Source organism: Brachyhypopomus gauderio, chromosome 4 (assembly GCF_052324685.1).
Source record: "Brachyhypopomus gauderio isolate BG-103 chromosome 4, BGAUD_0.2, whole genome shotgun sequence".
In the NCBI taxonomy this organism is placed as follows: Eukaryota; Metazoa; Chordata; class Actinopteri; order Gymnotiformes; family Hypopomidae; genus Brachyhypopomus; species Brachyhypopomus gauderio.
The window spans coordinates 2902171-2925660 of NC_135214.1; the positions used below are offsets into that span (position 1 = coordinate 2902171).

The 23490-nt window shown below is 46.4% G+C and overlaps 2 protein-coding genes across 9 annotated transcripts; one reads left to right on the forward strand and one right to left on the reverse strand.

Moving 5' to 3' along the window:
* Nucleotides 1-532: 532 nt before the first annotated feature.
* gpa33b (glycoprotein A33 (transmembrane), paralog b) lies at nucleotides 533-5428 on the reverse strand. The gene is made up of 7 exons (XM_077001523.1): nucleotides 4327-5428; nucleotides 3799-3968; nucleotides 3421-3637; nucleotides 3051-3215; nucleotides 2824-2940; nucleotides 2561-2684; nucleotides 533-2406 (listed from the first exon to the last, which is right to left on the reverse strand). The coding sequence occupies exons 1-7, from the start codon at nucleotides 4376-4378 to the stop codon at nucleotides 1650-1652; spliced, it is 1602 nt and encodes a 533-aa protein (XP_076857638.1). The 5' UTR covers nucleotides 4379-5428; the 3' UTR covers nucleotides 533-1649.
* On the forward strand, nucleotides 5422-22310 carry pou2f1b (POU class 2 homeobox 1b). Of its 8 annotated transcripts, none has more exons than XM_077001519.1 (14): nucleotides 5429-5573; nucleotides 9737-9802; nucleotides 10181-10272; nucleotides 12039-12218; nucleotides 12424-12556; nucleotides 12733-12824; nucleotides 12975-13139; nucleotides 13384-13525; nucleotides 14565-14710; nucleotides 14911-15090; nucleotides 15323-15428; nucleotides 15527-15866; nucleotides 16131-16219; nucleotides 16530-22310. In XM_077001519.1, exons 1-14 carry the CDS (start codon nucleotides 5528-5530, stop codon nucleotides 16820-16822), a joined length of 2070 nt encoding a protein of 689 aa, XP_076857634.1. In that variant the 5' UTR covers nucleotides 5429-5527; the 3' UTR covers nucleotides 16823-22310. The 8 variants fall into 8 exon arrangements, with proteins under 8 accessions (XP_076857637.1, XP_076857636.1, XP_076857634.1 ...); XM_077001516.1 differs by having other exon boundaries at nucleotides 12427-12556; nucleotides 13384-13524; nucleotides 14555-14710; nucleotides 14908-15090; XM_077001518.1 differs by having other exon boundaries at nucleotides 5430-5573; nucleotides 14908-15090.
* Nucleotides 22311-23490: the final 1180 nt, after the last annotated feature.

The window sequence follows — 23490 nt, forward strand, 5'->3', positions numbered from 1 at the left end:
AAAGCTGAAATAAAGCTGAACAGTATTGAAATTGGAGGCCAACTTCGAGAGAACTGAATTTAATTAGAAAATTTCTTTATTTTTTGTTCAATATCATGCAAACCACTTGAAATGGGAAAACTTCCAATCCAAATTTGAAATTGCAAAACTGAATTCAAAACATACACTTAAAAATATCAAAAAGACTTTTAAAAACTGTGCCAGAATTAGAAACATAGAATAAATATCTCTGTAAATTAACTTCAGGTTATAATTATCTCCATGTAAACATTCCCCCATATAAAGGTGGATTTATCCTGATCAAAACAGGCCAAAGAAACAGCCAAGACAAAGACTGACTGGGGGCACATAAAATTCCAGGCCTGTATTTAAAACGATGCATTTATAGTGCCTTGCAAACAGCAGTGAACCTCTTTAAAAGTCATCACATTCTTTTGTTTTGTTGCATATTTTATTTAAAAACCCAAATTGACACCCATAATTAATGAATACGGTATGATGTTGCTTTTAAATAAGAATATATCCTGCACAAAAATGCTGTTTCTGTACATATTCACCCTTATGCTGTGGGAGCTCCAAATTCCCACAGATGAAAATCGTTCAAAATCACACACATGTGGTTTACAAGTGGCCTCCACACGCCAGTTAATAAAAAGTCAACTTTTATTTTATGTATCATTGGTCATAATGGGAATCTGCAGGGACCAACGATGGAGAACAAATAAAGTTAGAGATCAGTTTATAGACATGCACAATATACATAGGAAATAAGGAACAGGCTACAAAATAATATGCAAATTTTTAGATTAGCCAGTGAGCATTGTTGGATCAGTTGTGAGAAATCAAAAGCTGCATCACGTCACCTAGGCAACCCTCAAAGCTTAGTGTCAGAGCAAGAAGGCGACCTGTGACCTGTGACCTGTGAGGGAACCACAGAGAGGCCTGCAAGCACTTCAAAAGCTGTTCAGAGTTCAGTGGAGGTGCACCAGTTATTCAGATCTGAATGGGAGGTTAATTAGAAACAAACAAACAAACAAAAACAACAAAACACTGGAGAAATACATCAAGCATGTCTAGAAAGCACCAGAGTCCCAATTAGAATCACTGCAACAGTGCAACAGTGAAGCAATGGAGAGACATCATCATCATAATATCATATCATATCAGCATCAGGGATGGTTTAACATACAGGGATATGCTGCAAGATATCTTGTATATGTCTAATAAATAAACCAAATTTCTCAATGGGTCTAGACGTTAATCCAGTGAAGAATCTGTAGTATGCAATATTGCAGTCTATAAGCATTATCCAAACAACTTGAACAAGTTGATTCTACCAAGTATTGGTCTGAAGGGACTGAATGCTTAAACAAACAGCAGTTTTCCATTTTTATTAACATATGTTGAATAATAATGAATTTTCTCTTTGAAAGCATAATGGTGTTTTAAAAAAATACAAAATGGAACAATCTGACCTAGGGTCATTTGTAATCTCATCGAATGGGGTTGAATTCTTATGCAAACTTTACCACAAACAGTTTTACAAGTTCACATGAGCACAAATACATTCATAACTGATGTGGGATTTAATGTAAGCATAAAGAGTTTCCTGACTGTAGTTCGTTAGTTATGGTCATCATAATTACCCTTTAGAGTTGCCCGCTTGAATTTCTGCGGTCATTGCGATCGCTGTAATCTTGGCGGTCATCATAACGATCACGACGGGCATCATAACAATCTCTGCGGTCATCATAGCGTTCCTGACGGTCATCATAATCTCTGCGGTCACCAATGCGATCCAGACGATCATTAGAACGATCTCTGCGGTCACCAATGCGATCCAGACGATCATTAGAACGATCTCTGCGGTCATCATAGCGTTCCTGCCGATCATCATAATGATCTCTGCCGTCACCAATGCGATCCAGACGATCATTAGAACGATCTCTGCGGTCATCATAGCGTTCCTGACGGTCATCATAATGATCTCTGCCGTCACCAATGCGATCCAGACGATCATTAGAACGATCTCTGCGGTCATCATAGCGATCCTGACGATCATCATAACGATCTCTTCGGTCAGGATATCGTTCTCTGCGGTCATCGTCGCGATCTCTACGGTCGCCATTGTGATCCTGTCGGTCATCATAACGATCTCTACGATCGTCGTAGCGGTCTTGTTCTCGACGGTCAACAGGTCTTCCCCGACGGTCATCATAATCAACACGCAGATTAGGATTATGATCACTGTCCTCAGACCTCTGCAGATTAAGTTCTTTTTCAGCTTTCTTTTCATATGTCTCTCTCTGGTCAATTCTCCCCTCAACACTCATCTTCCTTATATCTCCAGCATCATGTTCGTTGTCCTTTTCCTCTGGTACATCATGGAACTCCACCACTGGAGGTCTAAAGAACAGAGAAGCTTAATTATGCAAAAGAACACCAAAGAACGTAAAGGCCTCTGCAGAGCAAAGTCACAAAGAACGTTACAAAGAACATTACAAAGAACGTTACAAAGAACGTTACAAAGAACATTACAAAGAACGTAAAGGCCTCGTACCCCATTTCAAACTCTTCTGGCTTCTCCTTGTTTCTGCAGCAGCAGTAAATAATAAGCACAAGAACTGCAACTCCAGCCACACATCCTCCTATGATACCTGCTGCAGCACCAATCTTCATTGTAGCTGGATGTAGATGGAGGGGACATTAGCATGGAGAAGACTACAACCAGCTGTCACAACTTGCTTCATATGAAAATGTACCCCTCTATTATTTCCTTGGGCATTAGTGTAAAGCAGGGAGAAGTGAGAACAGAACACTCACAGGGTATTACTGATAAGGTGAGGTTGCATTTGGCAGTGTGAACTTTATTGGACGAAGTGCATACGTAGTAACCCGATGTGCCCATGGATACGTTGACCAGGGAAAGGACTCCATCTTCTGTTGGACAGTTGGGACATATTAACATATGTCATGGTTCAATATGTATGTAAAAACAGTTAGATTTGGTATATATAAAAAACCCAGGAGCAACCCCCCCCCATACATACTTTCAGATGTTTTGAGTTGGAATGGTCTTGGGACATTTCTGACATCATAGCTCTCCCACTTGTAGGTGGGAGCTGGGGAACCTTCCTCAGAGATGCAGGTCAAGCTGATATTCTGTCCGTACTCTGCCGTGCCTTTAATCTTACACACAGGTTCTGATGGCGGAACTGTTAAGCAGAAACAGACAACCCTGTACCGCATAAAGTCAAGGCCAGTAAAACACATCTTCTTCATAAGTGCTACAGTTTGTGAACTTTGCACTGACAAAGCCATAATCAAATTACACGCCCACACATTCAGCAACACCACACACCATTTACGAATATTAAAAAGTAGGAATTAACAATGTAGGGATGATCAATGTTTTCTCACCCAGTACCACAAGAGCAGCTGAAGCAGATGTTTTTCCTTGGTCATCACCAGGAATCTGAACACGACATTTTATGTTCCTGCTCTCCCTGAGAGTGACTTGTTTCAGGATTAATTTGGACTCTTTTGTGACCAGATTGCTTTGAATTAGGGCTTTGCCCTCATACATAGGATCGATGTCGAGGTGGTTCTCATTGGAGTAGAAGGTCCCAAATGTGATCTATATTAGAGGAAGTACACTTCTGTTATTTGCAAAGCACATTCTTGAAGTCACCTGGCACATGTAACAGAGGAGTGAAGATTTGACCTAGAGTTTAAGTTGCGTAATTTGTATGATTGTTTCCTTGGATCAGTAGAAGCCACTCGTGGTTCTCCACTTACCCCTCCATCGTCAAATGACCCATCAGCTTCTCCAGTCCAGGAGATGATAGTGAGACGATTCTCTGAGTTTTTAGGGTGAAAATTGCATGTAATGGTGACCTCATCACCTCGGGCAACTTCATACCTGGACTGTGGAATAGTAACTTCCAGTCCAAAAATGGTACACCCCACTGTATAAAAGTCAAAACAAGACACGTTTAATATATATTATAATTCACACATGATAAACATTCTTTTTATTTCCCTGAAAACGAGCACAGGAAGTACAGTTGGAGGTCATCATGGGGTCAGACTCATATGTTGAGTGACTGTACTGCTACTCCTATGATGAAAGGATATAGAAATATTCTACAGGGAAATTTATCAGAACATGGACCATTATCATATGCACCATAAGTGTGAATTTCTGGAAGAGGCAGTATTGTCATCTTTTTTATTGATATAATACACCTTTTACACAGCTACAACAAAGAAGAATCTCTACAGACATCTGGTTAAATTAATACTAATCAAATGGTCAAATGTTACCTGAAAAAAGCAGCATGCCAGGTCCAAAAAATCTCTGTTTCCATTTGTCCATTTTGCTGAATCCTGTTCAGTGTCCACAGGAGCGTCCTTCAGTCCTGTGGCAGAGCAAATGTCCCAGATACTCTGGTGCCTGCACACTTCCTTATGATCGCTGGGTCAACAGGTGTGCCAGTTACGTCTTACCACCAGCACTAGCTACACCTTTTCACCCTTTGGACTTTTAATGAGCTTTTTTTTCAAACATGGCAAATGCAAAACTACATCTATATATAAAGCATATTGTGTATTGTGTGGGTTACGCTGCATCAGTTCACTTAAGTGCAGTCCCAGTTTTACCAGCAGGTGGCAATATAATCTTAGCGTTTTTAATTACTAGGCCCCGTAGTGACGTTTGTTAGACTGTTAAGAGCCGGTGTGATAACATTATGAATTAACTTACAAACATAGGCATACAAAATTGCAAAATATAAACAAACTAACAAACAAAATCAGTAGTGCTGTCGTTTAATTGTATTCGCAACAACTATTTTTAGATTTTGATATTTAATACTTTGCTGACAATGCTTTTATTTTACACCTAATTCCACACCATCCCCACAGTCAGATCATTATTAAATACTGGAGATTCTTCCAGGTACACACGAACTGATTTAGGTGCATGTTCCGCTATTTATATCTTAGAAAAAATAATATTCAGTGTAAACTAGATCATTTAAACAAACATAATAACGTTTGGTTGAGAGTCAAACCACAGACACAACTTGCCTATCAAAGTCACAACTTAATAACATCACCGTATTTTCTATTCAGGACTCGTTAGCTCAGTATAACTACAAATTATTCCTGTTTGAGAAACAAATCCATCATGCCCGACCTCTAGATCTACAATACACTACACACGACCCAGAACATGTTTTACTGCAGAAGACATCTTTAGAAAAATCACAACACTACTTCAGCATATGTTATTAAGGCTTATAACCTGCTTTTTGTAAGTCTTAATAAAAATGTATAGCTAAGGGGGAAACTGGAAGATGATAGTTTTCTGTTTAATGGCCCATGTTAGTGAAGGGTGGAGGTGTGTGCACGGTGGAGGTCGATCATAATGGCCGTGGTGGTGTTTTCACCATCATGCGTGTGTCCTGCTCAATACGCGCTTCTGTGTTTTTGTAGCGTTGGGATTTGGGCTTAAATATTCAAAATGGCGGACGGAGGAGCAGCGAGTCAAGATGAGAGTTCAGGACCAGGTAATCATTACTGCATTTTACATATTCATATTCATATTCAAACACTCTTTCTCACGACTCGGACGAGCGCGAAGGACGAGCGTAAACAGGGCGGCCGCGGCGGCGGTAATAATCCGCAGCGTCTCAATCCGCGCAGCATATCGGGGCGATAATCCGGTGCGTGTGAAACTGGCACTGCGCTGCGACGGGGAATTAAAGGCAAAATGTCCCTTTGTGTGATCAGAACAGCGCCTTACATATTCATACCGCGGCCGGGCCGACGCCGTTTAGCATATTTTATTAGTAATCGGCGGCATGGTTGGGGATTATTCCGTGTCCGGGCGGAAGGTTGTATAATCTCGGTTATAAGAGGCTTGCAGGATGGCTAACGGGCTAAAGCTAACAGAGAGGCTTTGTGTTGTTACATTGTGTCGCCGCACAAAGGTTTACATATTCATCTCCGCACCACCGTCTCCGTCCGCGCGTGTTTACGGTTAAAACAACCTCCAAAACCCCCTTAAGTCCCCTAACGTGACCCACACCTGCCCCGGGGTGCAGTTGTGAGCGGGGCTTTTAGCGCAGCGTGATTTTCTGCCCCGTTCGGTTGCCTTTGTGCCCCGTTGCAGGCGTGTGTTGCTGCGGGCCTGGAGCCGCTCTCACCCCCCGTCACCCCCCTGTCACCCCCGGGGCTCCAGCGGGTCGCTACACATGTCGCCCTGTGCAGTAATAATAACACACAGACGTGGATACATGTATGATGTGTGTTACTTGTGATTAAACACACAGCTGCGGTCTTACAGCAGGCCGGGTCACGTTAAAGGGGCTGCGCGGACATTATGTGCAATATAACGCGCTTTGCTGGTATTTGGAGCAATTATTTAAGGTTTTTTTCACAAGCGTTTTTTTGGGAAATGCCCGTACTGTGAGAAGTGAGCGGGCGGTGTTGTGCATATAGCAGGCCAGCTAGCGGTCCAGTGGGTTGAACCGGGTCCGTGTGGCCGATGGACGGACGCTGCTCCACTTTATTAACGCTGGTGTCATGCAAGGGGGGGGGGGGGGTATTTCCCCAATCCAGAAATTGTGGGTGAGCACACACGGTTATACGTGTTTCCATAAAGTATTGAACTCATTGCCGTAAGCTGAATGAAAAAGTTGAAACACGGTCTTGTCCCGTCCAGGCGCTTCACCTGCGTGTGACTTTCAGCGCTAAAAAGTCCAACAGTGGAGCCCCGAAAAATCACCTCAGCTCCGGCTTCAAACTGGGCGCGTAGCCGCGGTGTGTTTACCACAGAGTCACACATGTTTAGTCTAGCGCCTCATTAGTCTCATTAGACTGTCTAATTCGGGGAGGTGTCGCGAAACGACGACAAATAAACGGTTCTTTTGGGTTGGAGGTAAGACGTGGTGATGTCTCTGCGCCTGTGGGGAGCCGTGTCGTGTCCCAACACGTCCGTGTCTGTGTTCATAACTCGCTGCTGTTTGCAGTGTTTGCCCCCTCCGTGTGTAATGGGACGCGCCCCAGAACAAGTGTCTCCGCACGGACTGTCCCGTAGTGGACAAAAGACGCGGGGACACGTAAAGGCAACAGGGTTTAAACGCAGCAGATTGTTTTTATTTTACTCATTTTTTGTAGACAAAGGGCTTAGAAACTCTCCAGTTTTTTTTTATCTCAACCGTGTATTGTAGTAATTGAACAATGGAAAAAAACTTCGTGATTTTAAAATGAGTTTTATTTCCTCGTAGTGCTTCACTCCCCCCTGTTTGACCATTAACATACACCGGGCTCTGAGTAGGGCGGCATGGCCATAAACAGAGTGCAATTCACAATAAGTACCTTTGATTGGCCCATGACATTTTAATTATACAGTAATTATGTTTTCCTTTCTCCAACACTTAAAAAGTTACAAATTATGGTCAACTTGATCAAATGTTTGCTTCCCCATTTATCCTACTTAATTTAGCGAGTAAATGGAAGTACTTCCATGATTTAAAAAAAATCTTTTTCATCAAGTATAATGTCAGAAGCCTTTACAGGTTTTAAAGGTGTTAATATTTTTAGTAAGTCTAAAAGTGTGTTCATATTTAGGTTAAGGATAAACATGTCAAATGTGCAAAACAAGGTTGTGTAGTGATTCTGACTCTGGCATGTACTATTCCTCAAAGTGAATCTATATGAAATGTAAAATTACTAAAGTATTAATTGTTTTATGTATATTAGGTCCAAATGGCCTTGATGGCTGTGCCTACTCTACCTTTTTATGCATGTGTCCTCCATAATCTAATTCAAATGTACAATTTGCATATGATTAATATTCTGTGTCCATGGTTACTCATATTGAAAGTCTCAACACTGTTTATCTTCTTCATAGCATTCAGTCCTCCTTTCAATAAAATGCCACTAATGAGTTTCATATTTAAAATTCCATGTTTAAAATTCTACGAACTAAGATATTTGCATAATATCATTACCATGACAGCTTGTGAAAGCATGTCAGCTAAGAGTTATTTTCTGCCTGTTTTCAGTGTTGTTTTTCCAAACTGCCTTTGGTACAGTTGCTGCTGTTTACTCTGGCAAACAAAGGTGTGAGGGGCGTCTTTTTTTGCCCGTCTCACCCTCTCCTGCATTTAGCTTAATTTGATATGTCTCTAAGTCAGATTCATCTTAGTCTATGTACGTCTTGGAGAGCAAGTGAAACAGGCTTTCTTTTTTAGTGTCAGGGTGCTCCATTTCACCTGTCTTTCACTTTTCTTAAAGCTTCAGTAATTTGCCTAATAAAGTCCATGAATAATCATACACTTGCTCTGACACTCTACTGGCAAAGTAATTTGCAAGAATGAATTAGGTTTTTTAAAAGAACAGTTAATGGGATCCGGAGTTAATCTGGATATGCTAATCACAGTGCGTGTCCCATGATGGAATTATGGCTACAGAATTGCCTGGATTCGATCACAGGGACGTGGAAGCCGCAGGGGGCTGAGATCATGATGCAAGAGAATGTCAGGTCATTTTACGGTCTCGTATGACCAGCACGGTCCAAAAATGCCTATTGGTGCTGTATGTATCCTAATAATTTTATTTCCAAAATTAGTCCATTGCCTTTGGATGCTTACAGGTATGAGCGTCTTGTTTACCTGTCCTACTAATTATAATGCCTGCACTCTGCTGGTAATTGGGCCTGTGTGGGTTCCACTGTGCTGTTGTGCTGAGCTGTTGAGGTTATTTCTCTCCCCTTCTTTTCTCTCTAAAGCCATCCAATTAATATGCTAATGAGATGATAAATATTTATGAAAAATGTAAATTATGCAGAAAGCTTTCAGAGCGCTGTGTGAAATGAATTGCTTGCAGGACTTCAAAGTGTTGCTCTGCTAACGAGGCAGAGGAGGATTTGCATACGACTTTAATCAGCTGAATACTGATTACACTTCATTATGGGCGCTGCCAGCTGCACGCTTTGTTTCTGTTCCATTCCGCGGGAAGAGGGGGTAAGAAAAAAAGTAGTAAAGTGTTTCACACTCGAGTTGTCGTGACGATCATGGCAGTAAGTGAGAGAGGGAGCGAGAAGGGAAAGAGAGAAAAAGAGTGATCGGAGGAGTCAGAGCGGTCTTCTCCACAGGCCTCGTGTAGAGTGCAGTTGCGTTATGCAGAGCGGCGCACTGTAGCTTCTGCTCGTCTGTCGGCGTTTCCCTCCCGCCTCCCGCCGGTCTGCTTCTCGAGCACCTCCAACAGGAGCCGAGGGCGTTTAGAGAGTTTCGGTGCCACTTGTTTGGTGAAGAGAGAGCTCGCCAGAGCTGGGGACGCGTGCGGAGACCATGCTGCAGAGGGCGAGCGCAGCTGAGGCCGGTGAGTGGGGCTTTGAGAGGGAGCGCGAGCGTTTGTTTGCGAGAGCGCGGTGAATGCCGGTTGTTTGGCCAGTCATTATGTAGAGAGGACATGTCTGTTAAATCATCCCTTCAAACAGATGTGTGTATTGTGATGCTGGTGCTTGTGTATGGGCCTGCTGCTACACAAAGAAGAGAGAAACGTTCCACAGCGCACGTGTAGGAAGGGGGCGTGCCCGTGTGCAGGTACCACCACGGTCCTGAGTGTCCGGGACCCGGTCCGTGTCTAAGGGGGCACGGAGCTTTGCTGCTGTGCTGCTGGCAGGCGGGGAGGTGGTGTTAAACCTCGCGTCTCTTCCTTCCAGATTCCAGAATGAGTAATCCGTCAGAAACGAGTAAATGTGCAATGGAGAGTGCAGACGGAAACACAGGTGAGTGCCCTGGCCTAGCTAACCGTCCACTTGATGTTCCTTGGGGCTCCTGCAGTGAAAACGATCCTCCCTTTACAAATGCGCTCCGTGCTGGCGGGGCTCGTGTCCGCCTGCCTCTGTAACACGAGCATACGCAGAGAAGTTTTGATACTGCCGTTCTTACGATACTGATGTCATGCCCCTTTAAAAGTGTGAGGTTATTTCGTTGTAGCCGTTTCTTGGCCTGAGATCTAATGCTTACATTTTGAATGTGCCGTGGAGCGTGGGGAGTCTTTAGGTTCAGAGCGGTCACAAGGTGTGCTACGCCTGTTCGGGGGGGGTTGTGTTTTGTTTAAAGCTGTGATCTGAGCAGCAGCTGTAACGTTTCCCTCTCTCCAGGTGCCCAAACAAACGGACTGGACTTTCAGAGGCAGACGGTGCAAACGACAAACACCATCACTAATGCACAAGCACAAGCCCTGCTCCAACAGGTACAACTACACCCCCCCCTCCCTCTCTCTTTCTCTCTCTCTCGCTCTCTCTTCGTCTCTCTCGTGCTCTCTGTGTTGCTTCTCTTTCTATTGCTTTTGTCCTTTCTTCCTTTCATACACACACACACACACACACACACACGCCAACTTTGAAGTTCATGAAAACGAACTGAAGAGGCATTTAGGACACACACCACGGGCATAAAGGCTCATAGGAATGTGCATGTCCCCAGGGTCATTATTCTCCACTGACATGATGCATCCTGTCTGGGCAGCCGAGCTGCTCTCTGACCCACTGTTATTATCATACCAGTGAATGATTGCTAGGTGCTGTCTGCTTAAACGTTTAATAAGATCATGATATGTTTGGTAGTTTGGTAGTAAGCTGGAAGACAATAACGCTGTGTGCGTCGGAGTGCGGTATGTCAGATTTGATGAAAGTGTAAAGAAAGACTTGGAGCCCCACAGATGTGCTGGTAAAAAAAAAAAAAAACATTGTTGCTGTCTCTTTTTTACAAGGGAAATTAATTGTACCCATATGCTAATTAGCTGCTCTGCAGTTGCTCGGAAACAGATGGTGGAGAATATGCAAATCTATGCAGAATTTGCATGCACTGCATAACCGTTTCTTTAATTAACATAACCCACCTCCCTTTCGCTTCAAGTCTCGGAGGGCTGCAGTGTATTTTTATCACCAAGACCATTAAGGCAAAGTGTTCTGAGGCATTTGGTGTTTTTTCTCTCTCTGTAGCTCTATCGCTCTGTCTCTGTCTCTCCCTTTCTCATTCTTGTTTGTTTTCTCTCGTATAGTTTATTTTCTCATGTCTTTGCTCATATTACAGCGGGAGGTAGACTTTTGGGTCATTCTATATTCTGCAAAAATAAAAAAACAAGACTTTCATTCCTCTGTATTTTTTATATATGTTTTTCATGCGGTCTTGCGAAGGCGAGACATTGTGGGTTCTTGGATCAACAGCCCATGCTACTGGCTTTAGGGGTGATATCTCGCGGTTTCCTGAGGACTTCTGTCCGCGGGCTGTCCCCCCCCCCCCTGCTGGAGTGCCTGCTCTGGTGGGGGCGGCAGAGCCCCCTGTGTCCACTGTGTCCACTCCGGCATCCCTGACCTCGCTCCGTGTTGTGTCCTCAGTGTAAGTCAGAGGATTCACCTGAGCTTCCAGCCTCCAGCCAGCAGGGGGCGCTGCCTCCCACTCAGCTCATGTTGGCCGGAGGGCAGATAGCAGTCGTGCTTCAGGTCTGACGACGCGCTACGCTGTAGTCCAGCCAGCAGGTCCCACAGGAGGGAAGCAGATGAAACATTGAGCTGATGGTCTTGCAGCATGTGTTCACCCGTGTGCTGGTCAAGTGTCCGTTCTGGGTTGACCATCCTGCTCTGTCTTCACGAGGCTTCGAGATGTTTTGTTTTGGGACGTCGGTGAGAGACTTCTTGGTTGGAGACCGTAATGACCGTGCATGTTGGTGACTGGAGTCCGGCATGTCAGAGTCAGACTGGTGCATCAAGTGTTGCATTTTGTATTTGATCTCGTTATATGTGAGAAGTTCAATAGACAAGTTTAACTGTGTCCAGCGTAACAGTTTCATTGAGATTTCTTCCTCCACCTCTCTGTGTCCCTCCCTCTCTCTTTCCCTCTTTCTCCCCCCCCTTTGCTTCCTCCTTTTCTTCCTTTCTCCCACTCTCTCTTTTTGCCTTCCCCCACTTTCCCCTCCCTATCCATTCTTCTCCTCCTGTGTTCTCCCCCCCCCCCCAGTTGACTCTGACTCCAGCCCAGCAGCAGTTGCTCATACAGCAGGCCCAGGCCCAACTCCTGGCCGCTGTACACCAGCACTCGGCCAATCAGCAGAGCAGCACCACGGGAGCCAACATCTCCGCCTCCGCTGCCACGCCCATCACGCAGATCCCCCTGTCCCAGCCCATCCAGATCACGCCCGTGAGAGCCCCGCCCACTCCTGCACTCACGCCCAGGCCGGCCTGGTCCGGCTCACGGGCCGCTGGCCCGAGTCTAGCTGTAACGCACAGCAGTATTCTAGTTATGGGATTAATGTGTGTGGCGGCACATGGAGCAGCTCAGCTCAATTCTGTGTGTGTGTGTGTGTGTGTGTGTGTGTGTGTGTGTGTGTGTGTGTGTCCTGCAGCAGTTACAGCAGCTCCAACAGCAGCAAAACCTCAACCTGCAGCAGTTTGTGTTGGTCCAGCCCGGCCACCCCATCGCCGCACAGTTGCAGCCGGCACAGTTCATCATCTCACAGACACCGCAGGGCCAGCAGAGTGAGTGCCCGCCCCTCATCCGCCCCGGCCCCGCCCCCTCGCATGCATCACTGCACCGCCCACTCCTGTGTAACTCCGCCCCCTCACTCACCCCCCCCACCATCTCATCCTGCGTGTGGTTGCCTGGCCTCAGTTTTTCTTCTATCTATCTTTCTTTAAATCTGTCCCTTTTTTAGGCCTCTTGCAAGCCCAGAATCTTCTAACTCAACTACCTCAAAGCCAAGCCAACCTCCTGCAGACTCAGCCAAGCATCACCCTCGCCACACAGGTCAGAGACTACACATCCCACAATCCCTCCATGAACTGGGCCTCTGGCCATGCGGTCAAGCCGTGCCTGTAGCAGAGCGTGCTCCCAATACTCCCAGCGAACAGCAAACACTGACACCGTCGACCTCTCTGCCCCCCCGCTGACGTTTAGCCCGCGACACCCACTCGCACCATAGCAGCTACCCCCGTCCCTCACAACCAGACCACACCAAAGCGCATGGACACCCCGAGCCTGGAGGAACCTAGCGACCTTGAAGAACTGGAGCAGTTTGCCAAGACCTTCAAACAGAGGAGGATCAAGCTGGGTTTCACTCAGGTAACACACACACACACACACACACACATTATGTGTATGTTGAGCTCTTGAGTAAAGACAGAATACATCAACCATGGTGTGTCTAGTCTAGGGTGTGTCTAGTCTAGGGTGTGTCTAGTCTAGGGTGTGTCTAGTCTAGGGTGTGTAGAGACGTGTGTTACAGACCTTTGGATTTTTCCTTGGTCTTTGCGTCAAACTTTGACCCCGGGCCGCCGCTCTGACGTAGCTTGTCTGTGTTGCCCAGGGTGACGTCGGCCTTGCTATGGGAAAGCTTTACGGAAACGACTTCAGCCAGACCACCATCTCCCGCTTTGAGGCCCTAAACCTGAGCTTCAAAAACATGTGCAAGCTGAAGCCCCTGCTGGAGAAATGGCTCAACGATGCAGGTATGTCTCTGAGCTGGCCTCTCGCCACACTGCCACCTGCTGGAGAAATGGCAGATGCGGTTATGTCTCTGAGCTGGCCTCTCGCCACACTGCCACCTGCTGGAGAAATGGCAGATGCGGTTATGTCTCCGAGTTGGCCTCTCGCCACACTGCCACCTGCTGGAGAAATGGCAGATGCGGTTATGTCTCCGAGTTGGCCTCTCGCCACACTGCCACCTGCTGGAGAAATGGCTCAACGATGCAGGTATGTCTCTGAGCTGGCCTCTCGCCACACTGCCACCTGCTGGAGAAATGGCAGATGCGATTATGTCTCTGAGCTGGCCTCTCGCCACACTGCCACCTGCTGGAGAAATGGCAGATGCGGTTATGTCTCAGAGTTGGCCTCTCGCCACACTGCCACCTGCTGGAGAAATGGCAGATGCGGTTATGTCTCCGAGTTGGCCTCTCGCCACACTGCCACCTGCTGGAGAAATGGCAGATGCGGTTATGTCTCTGAGCTGGCCTCTCGCCACACTGCCACCTGCTGGAGAAATGGCAGATGCGGTTATGTCTCTGAGTTGGCCTCTCGCCACACTGCCACCTAGTGTCTCACAAGATGTCGGCTAGGATTCCTGTCGTAGCTGATTGAAGTGAAGGATTTCTCCAACCTTACTTTTCCCAAAGATACATAGACTCCCTGTTTAATGTTTTGCGATCAGTGAATGCGTAGGTTAGGTTAGTTGTAACAAACGTACAAACTAAAATTAAGCTTATTCTTAGCTTAATTTTGTACATTTATTTTAAGCTTTTTTAAAAAGGTGTATATCATGGAGCAATCTTGTAAGAACTTCAGTGATGCCACCAGTGTCGTCTTTCTCCACTCAGTAATGGGTCTAACCCCTTCCAGTACTTCAAAGCAGAATGATCAAAGTCACTTAATTGTTCATTTGCAATAAGGATCTCGTTTGATCGTTTGGAGCGGAGCTGCGGGCGACGTAAGAGCACCACCAGGTGCTTATACCAGTGTGTGTGTGTGTGTTTGTGCGCGTTGTGTGTGCAGAGAACCAGACGTCGGACCAGGGCCTGTCCAGCCCGAGCTCCCTGGGCTCCCCCGGGCTGGGCATGGAGGGCTTGAACCGTCGCCGTAAGAAGAGGACCAGCATCGAGACCAACATCAGAGTGGCCTTAGAGAAGAGCTTTCTGGAGGTGAGTGACATCTCCTCCCCGACGTCTCCCTTAAACTGGCCGCACCTCACGAACTCGTCCTGCGAGCGTAGCGTGACGTAGCGTGGCGTGGCGTGGCGTGGCGTGGCGTAGCGTGGCGTAGCGTGGCGTAGCGTGGCGTGGCGTGGCGTGGCTATCTCATGCTGAGAGGGCGTCTGGTGCCTTTTGTCCTCTTCAAGCAGAATCAAAAACCTACCTCTGAGGAGATCACCATGATCGCCGACCAGCTGAACATGGAGAAGGAGGTGATCCGCGTCTGGTTCTGCAATCGACGGCAGAAGGAGAAGAGGATCAACCCCCCCAGCAGCGCCAGTGCGGCCAGCACCCCCATCAAAGCCATCTTCTCCCCGTCCACGCCCCTGGTACGCCGGAGAGACGCTCCACATGCCACAGACCGCACATTTCACGCACACCGCTCTCGTTTCAGAACGAATCGGTGCGTTTTTTTTAGAATTCGCAGAAACTGGACGTGGATGGATAGCTTTAAAATAAATACAGCACATTTCCACACTCCTTGTTACCACGAGTCGGGAAAGTTTTGCAAGTGGCGAATGACAGTAGAGCTTCTGCGTCCACCTGCCTCCTCTCTTCTAGGCGTCTACCACGGCCAGCCTGGTGACCAGTAGCACCCCGACCACCCTGACGGTGAACCCCGTGATCCCCCTCACCAGCACCAGTGTCTCCAGCACCGTCCTCACCGGTAAGCTGCCCTGCTGGGCGTCGGCAGGCCGCCCTGCTCTGCACGCGCTCCTCGTCACGGAGGCCACGCCCCCTCACTGCACCGCCTCTCCTTCCAAGGCACGACCTCCGGCCCGCCCACCAGCAACGCCGCGTCCGTCATCTCCACGGTGACGGCCGTCAGCGCGGCGTCCTCCTCCCCCTCGCTCAGCCCCTCCCCCGGCGCTCCTCGGACCTCGGTGGCGGACTCCGCCGTGGCGAGCCAGGAGACGGCGGCCGTCGTGGGCCAGACGGCCTCCTCGCTGGCCAGCGCGCTGGGTCAGGTGATGGTGGCCGCACCGGGTCTGTCCGCCGCCCTGCAGTCCGCCGCCCAGCTGCCCACCAGCGCCAGTCTGGCCGCCATGGCCGCAGCGGCCGGTCTCGGTCCGGGTCTCATGGCCTCTTCGCAGTTCGCTCCGGGGTGAGTGGGTCTACGTGTGTGTGTGTGTGTGTGTGTGTGTGTGTGTGTGTGTGTGTCTGGTCCTTATAAACCCATCACAGTGATGCTGCCTTTAGGGAAGAAGCAGAAATGCCATAAATTACATGATAGAAGAGTGTTCAAGTATGTAATGTAATTCAAGTATAAATTCAAATATCTTTCATTCTTTGTTGGTCCTCTCTAAATGGCCAGTGCAGTTTGACTGATAGTGTGTGTGTGTGTGTGTGTGTGTGTGTGCTGTTTCAGTGGGGCTTTGCTGAGTCTGGCTCCTGGAGGTCTGGGCAGTGCTTTGAGTCCAGCGCTGATGAGTAACAGCACCTTGGCCACCATCCAGGGTGGGTGAACCCCTCCCTCCCCCGTCCTGCCGTGACCTACGTCACTGGGCCCTCTTCCTCCTTCCTCTTCCTCTAGTTCTTCCACACACAGGTCATTTGCAGTGGTTCATGGTCTCTACCTCGGACCTATGATGTAGTACCTGCTAAAAAAAAAAGTTCATTTGTACTCGATAGCAAATGAGTTAAATTTCAGCAAAGCTTTAGTCTTCGCTACAGCACTAGTCCCAGCTCGGTATGTCTGTTCCCTGTAGATTTAGTCCTTCCTTTGACATGTTTTGATGAGTAAAAACACTGTGGTTCTTCTTCACAGCGCTGGCATCTAGTGGGACGCTACCCATCACCTCCCTGGATGGGAGCGGGAACCTGCTGTTTGCCAACACCAGTGGCGGGGGCGGGCCCAACCTGGTGACCGCGCCCCTCTTCCTGAACCCACAGAACCTGTCTCTGCTCACCAGTAACCCGGTCAGCCTGGTGTCGGCCGGGGCGGCCGCGGGAGCCGGGGCCCTCAACCTGCACGTCGCGGGCGATGGTCACCACGGCAATGCCGTCACCACGGCCACCATGCCCACCTCCACAATCGCCACCGCCTCCAAGGCCCAGTGAAGGCTCCGCCCACCCATCTCCTCCTCCTCCATCCTCACTTCCTCTCCCTTCTCCATCAGTCATTCTTTAATCCCTTTGCTACCACCAAAAATGACCTCGCTGAAAAGAGGTTTTTGTACTGTTGTATTTTGGTGTCCATTTTTCGTTCCCTTTTCGTACTTTATACATTTCACTTCGTTACGTGCATTTTGGACCTTGTTGCCCGAGTTGGATTCTCCGCAACAGCCTCCGTGAATGTTGGCATTACTAGAGAGCTTAGCGCTACGAGAGCTGATGATGAACTCTGAACTGTGCGCTGGCTCAGGCAGTAATACCAAACGGGCTTTTTTTGAGTAAGCTCGCTTCACTCCACTTTTCCATGTTTTTTCCCCATTTCTATCGACCTTCTTGCTCCAGAAAACACTCCTAACCAAAAACGCCTACTTTTTATCGTTTATTTTTCAACTGTCAGGTCATGTGTCCTCTATAATAGCATTAACAGTCATCCCTGTGATCATCATCATCATCATCGTCACGGTTTGATATGTTTCTCTTGGAGGAGCTGCGTTGCAGGCCTCCAGGACATTCTTCTCAAATCATCTAGAGGTCTTTCTTTAGCTTCCTCTGGTCTCTTGTATTTAATTCAGCTTTATCTCCTTCACACTTATGGTTACAAGGCTTTAAAGGAGTGAAATATGGCTGCGTACGATTTCATTAATTTAAGGAATCGTTTGACTGGTCTGTCTGGAAACACTGATTTAAAAAAGAAAAAAAAAGCGTGCCCTATTTTGGGTGTAGAGCGTGGACCCACATATGGGCTCACCTACATAATACTAATAGCTTTAAAAGAATGCATGAGTGGCCCATTGCAAATGGGGCTTTCTGAGACGTTGTCGGGCAGCAGAGACCTCGGAACCTCAGAGGAGCGAGATCTCCTGGGAGCGTCGCGCTTCTGTGGCCGAGCGTCATCCAGACTGTGGCCTGCGTTCGTCCTGCAGCCGCAGGTCTTCCCGACACGGGGCTACGTCGCTTTAGGTCGCGTGGGGCGGTGCCGCCGAACACGGACGGGCCACCTTAACGTCGCGAGAGGCGGAAGGCAACTCGGCCCGGAGCCGGATGGCTTGGTTGTCTTCTGTCGGGAATTTGGAAGGGTTTGATTTTCTACTTGTGCACAGTACCTGTACCAAAAAAAAAAAAAAACAACAAAAAGAAAGAAAAAAACTGGATTTGAAAACTGCAGTCTGCCTGGTCGTTAGGGGAAAGCAAATCTACCACTGATGCTTTGAGTAAGACGTCTTTTATTTTTTGAGGTCTTTGGCTGGCCTTGCTTTCAAGATATACCAAAAATATTTGTTGAAACCTGTTTGCTGTATATTACCATTGTAGCGTAGCGTTAAGTCTAAAATATTTATGAGCGGATGCTCTTGATAGACCACAGGAAATATTATAATGCAATATTTTGAAGATCATTTCCAAAGACAAAAGTTCTTGTTATTTTATTGGAGATCTGCTTCCCGTGCTCTGCCCTGTCTTGTCAGTGCAGCTAACCAAATAACCCAAAAGGGCGGGGGAGGGTGGAGCGTGAGGGGTGGAGCGGGTGGAGGCGGTCGGATCATAGTTCGGATGCGGTTGCGAGTGAGTTTGGAGGAGGGGTTGTAGTTGCCCCCACCCCCTCTTAATAAAGGTAATATATTTGAAAGCGTGGCGCGAGATGTTTGAAGCAGCGTTCGCGCCCACGCAGGCTCGTTTTCCCGTGCTTCCTCACTTGTTTGTAGTGCTCGGACAGCGGACTTCGTTTTGGGCCCCTCGGTAGACTGAAGAGTTCGTTGTCCACGCACGTTGAGGCCGTTGTTGGGAACTTGATAGGGGCGCTCCGCTGTTTTCATCCTACCAGTGTAATTCAGCCATGATGTAAAGCTTGAACCAAAGTCGTTTTTCTTGCTAGCTGCTGTGCCTGTGGGGACCAGTGCGACGCTGGTCACACTATCACCACTCTACACTACTGACGAACTTCATCTCTTCCTCATCCTCTTTACCAAAATCCAACACATGGTTATCGTACCGAATGGGTTGTGCTCAGCTTTAAAGGGAAATGTAGCTTCACGTGGAGCTAACTTGCTTTAGCATTTGACATCAAAGCATTTCCAGAGAGTATCTAAGGGCCTTGTCTCTGTGTGCTGTTCAGTCTGTTGGAGAGATTCCCCGTGAGTTCCCTTTCTCCCCAACAACCTACGTTTGAAGCAGTTTTAGGTCCTGCAGTTGTTGAGGGGGGCCACAGATCAGACAGTGTTGGGATAGCTCCTCAGACATCTCACCCTCAGGAGACTTCACTGGAATCCATTCACGGTTTCTGTGCTCTTACCACTGTAGCATGAGTAAGAGCCTGTGGAAAAGAAAAGGAAAAAACACAAAACCCCCAGAAGCTGCCCACAATTTGACTGACAACAACGTGACTGCCCCCTGGGTATTTGCCTTTGTTACGCTAAGCTTGGCACAGGACTGGCACACGCGTGTAAATTTGTAACGGTATGTCGTGTGATATCCAGAAAGACCACTATTTCTTTTTCAGCATTCATATAGTAGTGGTACACTAACAATGTTTTGTATTTATTGTTTTAAGTGGGCTTCTCGTCAGGTTGCTTATGCGTCCTGATTCTGGTCTCCTGTGGTCACACGTGCTGTAGTGGAACGCGTCTCGTTACGCTTCACAATTGCCGTCGTCTAGACAACGGAACGGACGTGAGCTTGAAACGTGAAACGACTGTACCTCTGAACTCTGACTGTTTGGTTTTTGGGTCTGAAGAGCTGACCTAGAGCTGGTTTTGTTCGACTTGAACGACCCGTCATGGCCTCATCACCTCTACCCCTCACCACTACACTCAACCTGCTTCTCTTGCTCTGTTTCTCACTTTGGTTACATTTAGAAGCGTTTTTTTGTTAAAACCTCCATTTGATTGACCTCATCAGCACTTAGAAGCTTCACTTTAAGCAAATGGCACCATCAGAGAACTCCAGAATGTAAACGAGCCGTTAATCGTTCGGTCCTCTTCCAAATTCTCAACAGTGCATCAACAGATACGACGAAATAACGTCAAGTCAAACTACTACTGCTATTTTTTTTTAAGTACTACTACTTTTAGGGTATCTCCAGGTTAACCAGTTATCTTATTATCCTACTTGCCAAAGTTTAAAGAAGCCTTCGTCTTTGTGGCTGGGTTGATGTCTTTTGCTGCTCACTCTGCTGGTTCTGTCCTGAGGCTGCAACAGGGCCTTATGGACCCGAGTTTTCAGTGTCGTTACGTATCTGTTGTTTTTGCGCAGTGGTGTGGTGACCAGTGCTGCCAGGACCATGGGAACTTACTGAAATATTTATCAGAGGAACGACTTAAAGAATTAGAGGAAGAACTTTTTTTCTAAATTCTATATATATACACATGTAATATACCCATATTTTATATTTTAACTATTATCAAGATTGAATGTAGTGTTTTGTCATTGCTTATTCACATAAAAGTAAAAAAATAAAATAAAAAAATTCTTTTTATGATAGCAATTCTGAAGAACTTTCAAGACCAAAAATTGAGACCACACCCCTTGGATGTAGGAATGGCTGTCCTTCATGCCCCTCCTACACTGAATGGGAGGGGCTTGCTCTGGTGCTTTTACTGTTGCTAGGGTAGTGGATACGGAAGCACCTGATCTTAATCTGGCTTTAAAATGTTTAATTTTTTTTTTTTTATGGATTTGATTTGCCATGCTGTTTTCAACAATCATGCAACCTTTGTTTACTTTACTGTCTATTTGTATAGCATGAGGGAGCAATGTCACTGGCTTTCTTAGTTTAACAAAATTAACTTATCATTTATGCCTTACTATTATGTTATAGGATTAATGCATTGTAGCAAACTGTAGTGCGAGCGTGTTGATGTGAGTGAATTTTTGCATCTGTGTGTTTGTATGAGTGACAGGTATACCCTAGCATGTTGTATGTCTAACTCACTCGGTGCATATTGACCGTTGAAATAACGCTGTGAGTATTGGACTCCCCCCCCCCCCTCCCTCCCCCACCCAGGCTGGACGTAGAAGAGTTGCTGCCCGTTATTTAGGTGTGACCCAAGCAGGTTGGAAACCTGCAGGAAAGCTTTAGACCTGATTCCAACTGTTGTGTAGATGAATGGGGTTAAATTAGTTCTTGGTGGTGGTGCATCAACACAAAGGTGATTCTGTTAAACTGAATTTCTTTTAAACTGCTTGGAAGTAAGAATTCTAACTATTGATTAGTTGGGGGGACAAAAACTGCTAAAAATATTTTTTTAAGCAGTATAGCTGTGTGATGCAATGGTGACCACTTGGCTGTAAGTCATATGCTTTTTAACCTGTCTGATTAGATAACGGGACCGGTGGAGTTTAGCATTTCTATAGCGGCTCTAGTACAGTTGCCATAGTTGAGGTGCAGTGTTACAGGTTGGACAGGTGCTTTAATGGATTCAAGCTTTCTCCCTTTGGCTTGTGGAGTGACTGGGAGACCTAGTCTGGAGCAGGCAAGGGTCACCGTGCACCAGTTGGGTGGGGGCGGCCGTGCACCAGCCGGGTGGGGCCAGCTGGCGTGGATTAAGAAACTGTTGTATACCTCATTTCTGACTCGAGACCGAGTAAAAACTTGCTTTAATCTACTTTGAAAGAAGAAAAATGAAATAAGAGAAGAAATAAAAAATAAAAACCCTTTGTCCTTGGAGAGAAGCCTGCAGGTGTCCTCTTAGCGTGGGGGGTGACGGTCTAGTGGCTGCTACAGTGAGACACTACACACACATACATCCATGATTATTAAACCTACAGAGTAGGACTCTTGTTTTAACGGTCCATTCTCAACTATAGCAAGTGCGTTCTCCGGCCATGTATTTATTTTGCACTTGAACTTTATTCGTTGTAATTACCCATGTAGTTCTTTTTTATGATTTGACAATCGTCTCCTTTTTCTTCGCTTGTGGCTGTAGAGTTTGTGTGTGTGTGTGTGTATAAGCTACGTGTGTGTATGTGTGTGCGGTGTGCGCATGCATGGACGTGCGCGCGAGCTCTTCGTAGTCTTCGGCTTCCTTGGCCCTCACCCTTTCCGTGGTAACCAAAGACTTACAAAGTGATTGTATGGATGAACCTGTCCATGCACCCTGCCTTTTAGCCGTAGACCTGACGTCATGGGGCGATCCCGGAGCCGGGTGAGCTGTGTGTTGGTCAGGGGAGAGATGGACTGCAGGCGGGCTTCTCCAAAGGACTGGCGGAGTGAACCCACGGTGGGGCTGAGTGATGTTTGTTAGTACACACTGAAGGGCGGCCTGCACACACCGCAACCTGCTCAGGACGAGCTGTCCGCTCTCTGGACTCCGTGTCTTTGTCTATAAGGCTGTAACTAGTCAAATCCTGTTTTTACAAGTGTTTTTACCAAAAAAAAAAAAAAAAAAACATATCTGTCGCACGCCATCCAAGGTTTCATTCATGTTCCGACGCGTGGAAAGTTCGGCGTGCCGTATGTGTGTGCGCGTGTTTTTTTTTTTTTTTTTTCGCCGCTGTTTTCCGCCACCGTGTCTGACCCTTTGTTTGACTGATCAGCTGTGCAACTATGCATCGTTGTCCTGCTGGCCACTGGGCTGTGTCTGCTAGACACCTCTCTGTACCAAATACGTCGTCGACGCCTCGTTCAGCAGCTCGATTCTGGGCGTGAGGTCGACAGATGTTACAAGCTCTATCCCAAAGCAAAAATCCAAATATTAAACGTTTGACAGACGCAGATACCAAAGATTACTTGACTTTTGATTTCTTCTCCTCCTCTCTTCCTCTCCGAGCCCTTCAGCATGTATATTAATGAACACAACCCAGCTCTGACTTTAGTCTTAACCTCAGTAATTCCAAAGCTTAGATGTATATTTTGGTATTTTTCTGAGATACTTATAAAAACAAAAACAAAAGTTTGTCATTTAAAATGTCTGATTTGTTGGATGTATTGCTCTTTTTCTGTCACAGCATGGAGTGAACTGCAGAACTGTCTTATTCTTAGTAGGTTAAACAAATAGTATTTTTATATGTTTTGCGTGTCAATGTATGTGGTATCAGTTTCACTGCCCAAGTTACCATTGTTTTATAATACAGAAAAAAAATAGGATTTTGTTTTTAAAAATCATGTACATACTGCTTCAGTCAAAAAAACTTTAAAAGCAAGTTGTCCTGTAAAATGGTTATTCTCATTTCATACAGCTCAAGGAACGTGGACCCCCCCCCCCCTCAAACCACACATTGTACTCAACGTCTCTCTCTTTGGAACTCTGTAACTCACTGTTGTCATAGTGATGGTAATTAGTTGGATCCTTGGTCACGAACAACAGGACTACAGTGACGCTCCCACTCCGTTACTGTACACATGCCAACGACTGGACTCTAAAATGGCTACGTCACGGTAGCTTAGAACGGAATGATTGTGTAGAATTATGTGAATCAGGATACATGGTAGATTTGATGCATTTGTCTGCTGTATTTTTTTTCATTATATATATATATATATATATATATATATATATATATATATATATATATATATATATATATATATATATACTTTTACTGTAACTGTACAGTTCTTTTTTTTTTGTTGTAAACATCATTAAACCATTTTCCAAGTGTTTTAATATTGAAAGCCTTTG